General features: G+C 38.2%; 1 protein-coding gene across 2 annotated transcripts in view; it reads right to left on the minus strand.

Moving 5' to 3' along the window:
* The window catches only part of tars1 (threonyl-tRNA synthetase 1), a 29,236-nt gene extending 19,222 nt beyond the window's left edge, over positions 1 to 10,014 (minus strand). The window contains exons 1-5 of one of the 2 annotated variants that reach the window (XM_047382427.1): positions 9,904 to 10,014; positions 6,528 to 6,605; positions 4,247 to 4,437; positions 3,366 to 3,489; positions 1,492 to 1,616 (exon numbers count right to left, since the gene is read on the minus strand). In XM_047382427.1, the coding sequence (XP_047238383.1) occupies positions 1,492 to 1,616; positions 3,366 to 3,489; positions 4,247 to 4,437; positions 6,528 to 6,605; positions 9,904 to 9,963 (578 nt within the window). In that variant the 5' untranslated portion in view covers positions 9,964 to 10,014. Of the gene's footprint in view, positions 1 to 1,491; positions 1,617 to 3,365; positions 3,490 to 4,246; positions 4,438 to 6,527; positions 6,606 to 7,175; positions 7,328 to 9,903 lie in introns of those variants that run through there. The other variant, XM_047382426.1, reaches the window with a different exon arrangement.
* Between the last annotated feature and the right edge of the window lie 1,153 nt (positions 10,015 to 11,167).

Consider the following 11,167-nt stretch of genomic DNA (forward strand, 5'->3'; position numbering starts at 1 on the left):
TAGTTTACTCAAAGTGAACCATTTCGATGAGTACATATTAGAAAAACAAAAACAGATCCACACCCGAGTAAAATCCAGTTCGACAACTACAGGGGTTGGACAATGAAACTGAAGCACCTGTCATTTTAGTGTGGGAGGTTTCATGGCTACATTGGACCAGCCTGGTAGCCAGTCTTCATTGATTGCACATTGCACCAGTAAGAGCAGAGTGTGAAGGTTTAATTAGCAGGGTAAGAGCACAGTTTTGCTCAAAATATTGAAATGCACACAAAATTATGGGTGACATACCAGAGTTCAAAAGAGGACAAATTGTTGGTGCACGTCTTGCTGGCGCATCTGTGACCAAGACAGCAAGTCTTTGTGATGTATCAAGAGCCACGGTATCCAGGGTAATGTCAGCATACCACCAAGAAGGACGAACCACATCCAACAGGATTAACTGTGGACGCAAGAGGAAGCTGTCTGAAAGGGATGTTCGGGTGTTAACCCGGATTGTATCCAAAAAACATAAAACCACGGCTGCCCAAATCACGGCAGAATTAAATGTGCACCTCAACTCTCCTGTTTCCACCAGAACTGTCCGTCCGGAGCTCCACAGGGTCAATATACACGGCCGGGCTGCTATAGCCAAACCTTTGGTCACTCATGCCAATGCCAAACGTCGGTTTCAATGGTGCAAGGAGCGCAGATCTTGGGCTGTGGACAATGTGAAACATGTATTGTTCTCTGATGAGTCCACCTTTAATGTTTTCCCCACATCCGGGAGAGTTACGGTGTGGAGACGCCCCAAAGAAGCGTACCACCCAGACTGTTGCATGCCCAGAGTGAAGCATGGGGGTGGATCAGTGATGGTTTGGGCTGCCATATCATGGCATTCCCTTGGTCCAATACTTGTGGCGTCACTGCCAAGGACTACCGAACCATTCTTGAGGACCATGTGCATCCAATGGTTCAAACATTGTATCCTGAAGGTGGTGCCGTGTATCAGGATGACAATCCACCAATACACACAGCAAGACTGGTGAAAGATTGGTTTGATGAACATGAAAGTGAAGTTGAACATCTCTCATGGCCTGCACAGTCACCAGATCTAAATATTATTGAGCCACTTTGGGGTGTTTTGGAGGAGCGAGTCAGGAAACGTTTTCCTCCACCAGTATCACGTAGTGACCTGGCCACTATCCTGCAAGAAGAATGGCTTAAAATCTCTCTGACCACTGTGCAGGACTTGTATATGTCATTCCCAAGACAAATTGACGCTGTATTGGCTGCAAAAGGAGGCCCTACACCATACTAATAAATTATTGTGGTCTAAAACCAGGTGTTTCAGTTTCATTGTCTAACCCCTGTAAGTCACCCATCAAATGACCTCTACAATGAGGTAAGTTAGTCACCAATCTTATAGAAGCTGCTAGACATCTGTTATGCCCTAAAAAGCTCTCTAAAAGCAAAACTGTGTGACAAATGTGAAAGAAAACCTGAGCAACTCACTCATTGTTGTCCAGAAACATATCGTAGTAGAAGCCGTTCTCAATTGGAGGACCGTAGCAGAGGCAGCCTCCATACACCCGCTCCATGGCTTCTCCTAGGATGTGGGCACTGGAATGCCAGTAAACCTAAAAGTTGTCATAAAATATCAGCAAATTACAAACTAAAAACGTAAAAGCAATATACATTGTTTTTATTATTGATAAACAAATGAAGGCAAAATCCACCTGATAATAAATTTTAAATTTAGATGTTTATTTTTCTAATTATTTTATCATGAAAAAAATATTTTAGAGAACAGTATAATTTTTATTGCAGAAAAAAAATCCTTAAGTTTTAAAAGCAACTTTTGAGTGATGCTGTTAGTCTGGATGGTTTTGTCTGACTGCTTCACCAAACTGTTACTGATCTGCAGCTCAGGTTTAGAGTGGAGTCTCTCATTTCTTTATCTGTCAGAGGTTTTAATCATATCCTCTACCTGGAATGTCTAAGTGTTGTCACTTTAAATAGTTTATGAAAACCAGTACTGTTATTTTATAAATGTAATGCCCTGGGTTCATTTTGTACATTGTGCTGCTTTTTATCTTAGCCAGGACGTCCTTGTAAAAGAGATTAATAACGTCAATGGATTTCTTTCCTGGAAAAATAAAGGTTAAATAAAAATTTAAAAACAAATGTGTTATTCTGGTGCTGTTTACTAACGCAATAAAAAGTGCTCTAATACAATAACTTCCACAAAAGTATAAGTGTAACAGCACAAACAGGTTTTTTAATGCTTTGTGTCCTTTGCTGCGATAAGTGTTTTCCTTAGGAAACAATGTTTTTGTGATTCTGACAAACTAACATTTATTTACAAATATGCAGACCTGACCAAGTCAAATTTTGACTTTCAAACTTTCAAAGCTGCACCACTTTTTGCAAATCATTACGATGCAAACATACTATGAGCGTCATTTCATGCACCATTAAACAATTTTACCACCAATCACTCAAACACAGCCTTGTTTATTATTAACGGATATCATTAGAAAATACGCTAACATTTGCAAACATCATTCAAGTTTTAGAAAATATACAAATAGCTACTTAATGTTAAACCTGTGATTTTTTCCTTAGAAAGATTGTATCACACTTCTAAGCTAAAAGAAGGTTGGAAGAAACCAACAGACAAGACTGCAAATATGTCCAAATGATTCCTAAAGGCTTGCAATGACAAAAAATGAACAAATCAGGCAGGCAAGAATAACTTTGGTAGTTAAAGAAATTATATCCAGAATTTTGATATGCATCACTTCCTTAAGGCTCCCACAGAGTCAGCTGTACTGTGAATAGTACTGTATACTGTCCATGGACGTTTAGGATTTCATAGCGTACCAGTTTCCTATATTTCCCACACTTTCTGCCATTGCTTCATCAGACAAGTCTTGGAGGTTTGGAAAAATAAAAGAAAAGGTTGTATATAAGGCCAGACTTATATAACACCAGACTAGGGACGAAGAAGGGGAATACAATACGCTGGTAAAGGACATGTAGACGATTATAATCAAAAAACACTTCCTAAAAAAAAAAAAAAAAAAAAAACTTCCTATAGGATAGTACCAAGTTGGATACCTAGCCCTGTTTCTTCTCCACCAGGGCACCCACCAGTGTGGTGCAGAGAGCCCAGTCCTTATCAGCTCGGTGTCACACATAAAACATTTTGATGTGAAGACTTTTTTCCCCGCTGAGCAGTTTATTGCGTGACACAGAGAACGTGGTTGTAAAACTTGAGCTTTGCGTACAAGCGTACTTGAGGCAGACTCAAAGCGGACGTCCGCCTCTGTGGGAGCCTTCACAGTTACAGCTTTTCAAAAATGGGACCAGAGATTATAACTTACAGCTTGAGCATCCTCATCATCAAACTTGAGCAACTGAAGGCTGCAGTCATCCTCCAACGGTCTGTCAAGGTCCCACACGTTGTTGTTTACTTTGGCAATCACTGTGTTGTCAGCAAGGCCTTGGCTGCACCGTAAAACATAAAATATTCCAGATCACAGTAAAGTATAGGCGTGCATATCAACTGGGGAAGGGCTGCATTAGTATAGCTGTAGAAAACCCTTTTAAACTCTGTTGATAACGGCAGCTAAAAATGAATCCTCCAGCTCCACCGGCCACAGGCCGTTACTAGTTATATTTTTCTAATTAGAAATATCTACTGCCATCACGTGAACATACTAAATCATAATCCCTAATTGAAATCTAGTGCAACTTTTTCTATAAATGATGTTAGACTTCCCAAACCCTTGTAAAATCTAGATTAGTTTACAAGTAGAAACTGTTTATGGAACATTAAAAGTGGGGACATTTGTTTATCAGTCACAACATTGCTGGCTGCAATAGTTATGTTTGCTTTGTTGAGATTTGGCAAGCTTTCATACCTAGGCACCTATTTCCTACTGAGCCCTGCTGCTTAAGAGAACATCATGAAAGGATACAAAATGTGTGAAATGTTTAATCTAAATTTGTTTTAAACCTTTTCTTGCAGACAGATGATTTAATTAACTGATTAAATGAACAATCAAAAGGCAGGCAGGTGGTAATTTCTGCTTTTAATAACACAAATAACAATTTAAGGAGAGCAACAATAATCACAGGTCAATTAAATAACACATCACAGATCAGCTTTGGCAATCAAATATTGATAACCCTTTTTTTGTATGCTTCATTTCAATTAACTGTAATACCACTATAATGACTGCAGACTTGTCATTATACTGACCTGATTTCACATGCCACTTGGTACGGCGTGGTCTTCCAGGACTCTGCCTCCACCACCTTCCCATCAGGCAGGGTCACCTTGATAGGTTTGCTATCCTTTGCAGCTCTCTCTGCAATCAGAGCATCATGCTCAGCTTTCAGCTTTGCATACAGAGTGAGACGCTCGTCGATGTACTGGGGCGGTGGAGACAACTGGAAGGAAACAAAGGCAGTAAGCAAAAGGACTGGCGACAGATAAGCTAACTGCGTTTAATATTTGCAATGGGTTAAGCAGCACAAGTGATGCGCTTCCCTTCAAAACAAAAACCAGTGAGTAGTTCGGTCAAGCATGACCCAAATTACAAAAAATTAAAAAGATATTCCATGGAATATGCGATTTTTTTTGTGGAAAATGACTTTCTCTGATTAAGAAGTTGACTTGTCTCAAATAAAACTGTATGTATAACATTTCACAATAAAGCCATATGCCAAAAAAAAAAAAAAACATTGTCCAGCAAATGCATATATCATGTATGTGAAAAACATCATTTTGAGCAATTTTATTTATTAGGAGTAATTTAATTTTCTAAATCAGTTTTAAACAAGTCATCTATTATCTCCGTCCAGAAACATATACACCAAGCAAAACTGAAAGTCATTCAGATTTTTTTCAAGTGTATTTATCTGATCTCAACATTTCTGTAGATGAATTGAAACTGTACAGGTTTATGATGGCTAAAATAAATAAATATTTGTGGGCTCGTGTGGAACAGTTATGATTACCACATTGCCTATCACAGGAGACAGCAGTAGGAGCAATACTGGTTTTGAAAATCAGAGCAAAACATTTATGAGTCAAGCTAACAGCTCCTCAGAGAAAGGTCTGTTTAGGGATGTTTTTGTATTATCTAAACCAATTTAAGTCTCAAACTTCAGGGCAGTTCAAATAAATGCTGTGCGTAGATTTCTTAAACTAAGTCACTTTTCTATAAGGTGGATATTTCCACTGAAGCCTGTCTGTGTTGACACCTTGTTTGCAGTCTGTTCCAGCTAGTTCTGTGTGTAATGACTGTTTTGCAAACAAATAATCTTAAGCAAACCTAGTCCTGGGTTCTATTCAGATCTGGCATTAACAAACACCTAGGCCGATTCAGATACAATCAGACAGCTTTAAGCATGACTGTTCACACCCGCTATTAAAATCTAACCTGAATGACCAGATCCCAAATAGCATGCTGTGCAACGTTTCTGTAAAATGACAATTATTTTCAATCACTGGATTAGAGTACTATTCAGACACTGACTTGTTTAACTATGTAACGTAACAGACAATATGAGACGAAGAGAATAAAAGAATCTACATCTCACAGACCTCGTTGCTACAATCGAAATCAGTAAAAAAACAACAACAAAAAACGCACTGCTTGCTGGCAGACATCAACTGTGTTTCCAACCAACTCTGTGCACCTAACATAAGCAGGCTGAATAAAATTCAAGGAACATACAACACATCACAGTAGCGCTCAGATTACTGTTATGGAAATAATAAAAGGACATTTTGAGACTGAATAACCACAGCAAGTTCAATCAGATCCAAAACAAACATTACGCAGCAGAGAAGACCTACTTACCCGTCCTACAACCTGTAATCCTCTAACGTAATTCCAAAACAAATCTTTCTAAGGAAAAAAGGATTTCAACAAGGAACACTCATCTTACACTGATTTCAACAATACTGCTCATGAAACATATTTTTTAAACAAGTCTGCTACCTGAAATGGGTCACATCAGTTGGTGGCTATTCACTGTGCATCAGCAGGTATTATTTTCTGTGTTTTCAGACTGTTTACTCTATGCAGATAACATTAGAAAAAATATGTCATTAATTTGCTCTGAATACATGTACAGTAGTATTTAGTACCATCCGGATGTAATCAGATTGCCAAGAATGGTTAAGTGGAAAGACTGAACAAGGCCCATGTTATTGGAAAATGATGTAATTATGGTGATAAAATTATAAAGCGTAACTTACTTCCATGAGTAACCCCAAGCTTGCATTTCCTGAATTCTCAAAACCGTGGTCATTCTGACTGCTGTTTACTGCAAGTAAGATACTAAATACTCATAAGTACCCCACACAATCCCAACTTCATAAAAAAAGTGAGGTAAATCCCTTTATGGTAGGGTACTTAAGCTTCCACAGTCAAGAGTATAAATTGTAAATACATTAATAGGTAAATACTTGTAAACACAACATTGTCTTATAATGCTATCAGATCAAGCAAGCTGTATATTTAACTTACCTCAGTCTTGCCTGCAGAGTACCCAGCAACATTTTTGGTTTTTTTCTTCCCTCCATCTTTACCGTTTTCCTTTGCCCCCTGTCCAAACACGACCCCAAAGAAATGACAAGGAACATAGTGATGACGTTGTAATTTTCTATCTAAATTTAAAACACATATGGAAGGTAACAGCAAGAGCACAATATGTTCTGGTCACAAAAGCCTTGATGTGTAACTCAAACTACAATAAATGCTATTTTGAATTAAATACATCACATTTATGCACTGGGCATAACCCGATGTATACAGCGGACCTAGAACAGTTACCACAAAACGTTGAAAGAAACTCACCAAATCACAAAGAAATAATCAACTATTTTAACTGTGTTTGGGGTATAGGCTTCATTTACCAAAGCAAACAAAAAGACTGCCCTCAAGTACCTGAACAGTAATTCTAAAAATGTGTCACTGAACATATTCAAACACGAACTAAACTTCTAGATGTTAGCTAAAGAGCAAAAGAGAAGAAGTAATCTACAATCAGCTAGCTGAAGCATTAGCGCCACATTGAAGGTGGCTAAATGACAGCATGTCTTACCACAGGCTAGGATAGCTACGGTTTAGCTTATAGTAATTATATTTACCGCGTTATAAAAGTTAAAAAATCACCTTTTTGCTCCCGTCTACTTGCAATTCACTCATTCTCTCTACCACAATCTGTTCAGCCATAAGAAGTCAAGAACGAAACCACATTCAGAGCTAACTTGAGCTGTATGAACTAAACTGTAGGCAGCGGCAAAGCCGGGTGACAGCTGATGACGTCTCCAGGATATTCTGATGCAACATTACCTAATACGCGGGGTGTTTTCTTAGCAAAACTGTTAGTTGAACTTCTGTAAAATGCGTTTAAAGCACTTTTCACCCCATTATTGAGATATGAGAAGAACATCAAAAATGTCATAGCATTTGATATTATATTTATTTCTTCTGGTAAAGTACAACTCGGATGTGTATTGTGTCCAAGTTTCAACTACTGGACCCAAAACTGTCTCCCTCAGATAAAATCAAATTGTGCTGAATATTCAAGAATATCCACTGTGGACATTAAAACCAAGAACTGGTTTTGATGTCTATAGTGAAGACAGTGTAACATGATGATATTTAGCATCATCTTGAGAAAGCACTGTACCAACTGTTAGGCCTAGTTGTGGCAGCATCATGCTTAGGGGCTGTTTCATGGTTAATGGTACTGGTGTGTTGCACAGGGTGGGTGAAATAATGAAGATGCAGATCTACTTGCAGTAGAACAGTCAGAAAAGTAAACCCCAGACACAGAAACCCCAAACACACATATAAAACTGGGTTTGGACTGGGTTAAGCTGGTGGAATGGACATGACCTTAACCGTTATGAGAATCTATACACAATTCTTAAAAGTCAGATCTATTCAAGGAAAAACCAAACAATTTAAATAACCTCTAACTATAGTGCTAAATGAGAATGGTCAAATATCCAGTAATATTTAAGCAAGAAGCTTTTAGATAGGTACTGAAGTGTGAGGTTTCTCTGCAACTTACTCAGTTACATTTAACCAAATATTAGTTGAGGTAAATGTACAAATTTGATCCTGTATGTGTAATGTTGAACCCTTGTGATCTAAGAAAATTCACAATAAATTCAAACTTACCCCCTTCGTGTTTTTAAAAAAATGATTGAAATTCTATTTTGCATTACCATTTAATCCAAAAAAATGCTTCAAATAGGTCTTTAAAAAGCCCCAAATTAATTTTATATAGTATATGCAACCTTCTCGCCACCATTGCATCATGTTGGATGATTTAGGAGTCTTAAGAAGGACCAGGGAAACATCTTAGGTTGCTTGGCTCTCTGCTGACGATGCACAGTGCATGTCAGAAACAAATATTAATGAGACAAGTGCACTCAGGTACATATGTGCTGCAACAAAGCATGTAGGCTAATGTGCACGTAATTAAATATTACAAATCTAAAATCTCCACTTGAAAATGAGTCGGTGGTAAAATTTTTAGAAGATCCGGGAGAGTTACGGTGTGGAGAAGCCCCAAAGAAGCATACCACCCAGACTGTTGCATGCCCAGAGTGAAGCATGGGGGTGGATCGGTGATGGTCTGGGCTGCCATATCATGGCATTCCCTTGGCCCAATACTTGTGCTAGATGGGCGCGTCACTGCCAAGGACTACCGAACCATTCATGAGGACCATGTGCATCCAATGTTTCAAACATTGTATCCTGAAGGCGGTGCCGTGTATCAGGATGACAATGCACCAATACACACAGCAAGACTGGTGAAAGATTGGTTTGATGAACATGAAAGTGAAGTTGAACATCTCCCATGGCCTGCACAGTCACCAGATCTAAATATTATTGAGCCACTTTGGGGTGTTTTGGAGGAGCGAGTCAGGAAACGTTTTCCTCCATCAGTATCACGTAGTGACCTGGCCACTATCCTGCAAGAAGAATGGCTTAAAATCCCTCTGACCACTGTGCAGGACTTGTATATGTCATTCCCAAGACAAATTGATGCTGTATTGGCCGCAAAAGGAGGCCCTACACCATACTAATAAATTATTGTGGTCTAAAACCAGGTGTTTCAGTTTCATTGTCCAACCCCTGTAGATGCTATGAAGGAACTTGGGCTTCCTTAACACCTCAGCAGAGCCACAGACTGCAGTAATTCAGGGGTATCAAAGTCCAGTCCTCGAGGTCCAGTGTCCTGCAACTTTTAGATTTGTTCTGGTTCATCACACCTGAATCACGTGGTTGAGTTAGCTCCTCAGCATACAGTCACGTTCTTCAAAGTTCTGTTAACAGACTATTTGGTACAGGTGTGATGAAGCAGAGACAAATCGAAAGGTCGCAGGACGCTGGCCCTAGAGGACTGGAGTTTGACACCTGTCCGAGTAATTCAAGCAAAAGGAGCCACAACCAAGTATTGAGAGTATAAACCCTACAGTAAATGGACATACTTTTAAGCTGTCCGAGATGTTTCTTAAAAAACTTTTTTTTTTTTTGTTACCACAAAACGTTGAAAGAAACTCACCAAATCACAAAGAAATAATCAACTATTTTAACTGTGTTTGGGGTATAGGCTTCATTTACCAAAGCAAACAAAAAGACTGCCCTCAAGTACCTGAACAGTAATTCTAAAAATGTGTCACTGAACATATTCAAACACGAACTAAACTTCTAGATGTTAGCTAAAGAGCAAAAGAGAAGAAGTAATCTACAATCAGCTAGCTGAAGCATTAGCGCCACATTGAAGGTGGCTAAATGACAGCATGTCTTACCACAGGCTAGGATAGCTACGGTTTAGCTTATAGTAATTATATTTACCGCGTTATAAAAGTTAAAAAATCACCTTTTTGCTCCCGTCTACTTGCAATTCACTCATTCTCTCTACCACAATCTGTTCAGCCATAAGAAGTCAAGAACGAAACCACATTCAGAGCTAACTTGAGCTGTATGAACTAAACTGTAGGCAGCGGCAAAGCCGGGTGACAGCTGATGACGTCTCCAGGATGTTCTGATGCAACATTACCTAATACGCGGGGCTTTGTTCGACACAATAATAAATCATTGTCAAATGTAAACATCGGAATATAGATATATTTATATATATATATTTATATATATAAATATATATATATATATATAAAAAAAGCCCCAAATTAATTTTATATAGTATATGCAAACTTCTCGCCACCATTGCATCATGTTGGATGATTTAGGAGTCTTAAGAAGGACCAGGGAAACATCTTAGGTTGCTTGGCTCTCTGCTGACGATGCACAGTGCATGTCAGAAACAAATATTAATGAGACAAGTGCACTCAGGTACATATGTGCTGCAACAAAGCGTGTAGGCTAATGTGCACGTAATTAAATATTACAAATCTAAAATCTCCACTTGAAAATGAGTCGGTGGTAACATTTTGAGAAGATTTTATTTTTGTATTTCTTTTACAGGAAGACATATTGAATATTTCTCTTCATAGGTAGCTAAGGCATTAGTATTTACCACCATTTGTAGTGTTAATTTAAGCCCCAACGATCTTTTTGATATCACACTACTGAGTTAACTTGGTAAAAAGGTGTAAATGTGCTGTCTAATGAGAATTAATCAGCAGTAAGAATCTTTCATCTTCTGAGTGTTTTTTAGCACGTATTTCAAAGGATTCTGCCAACCAGCTACAATTAAAATATATCCAAAAGCCTTAAAATAATTGTCCCTGTTAAAAGATAAAAGACAACAAATAATGTTTTGTGAAAAGTAAAAGACAGAAAACAATATTTCTTATTAATGTCAATTTTAAAAGCTTACAAAAACATCTAAAAAGCCATTTTTCCTGTTAAGATACAATATATATGGACCTACATTCTAAGCATTCTGCTGCCTACAAACCCTTAAAGACGTGATAATAGCAGCTTTATATTATTCTAAAATTAGAAATAGAGCAAAGCCTCCTCATGGTTTGTTCAATCGATTCTCCCTGTAGCTATATTTCTTCTTACAAACTGAGTTGGTGTAACCTGCTGTAGACATGACCTGAAATATGGGTAATTTGACATCTCATCGTGTGTAAATGGAGTCTCTGTCCTATTTTACACTGAAACTCTTTCCACAT

Source organism: Girardinichthys multiradiatus, chromosome 12 (assembly GCF_021462225.1).
Source record: "Girardinichthys multiradiatus isolate DD_20200921_A chromosome 12, DD_fGirMul_XY1, whole genome shotgun sequence".
Taxonomy (NCBI): Eukaryota; Metazoa; Chordata; class Actinopteri; order Cyprinodontiformes; family Goodeidae; genus Girardinichthys; species Girardinichthys multiradiatus.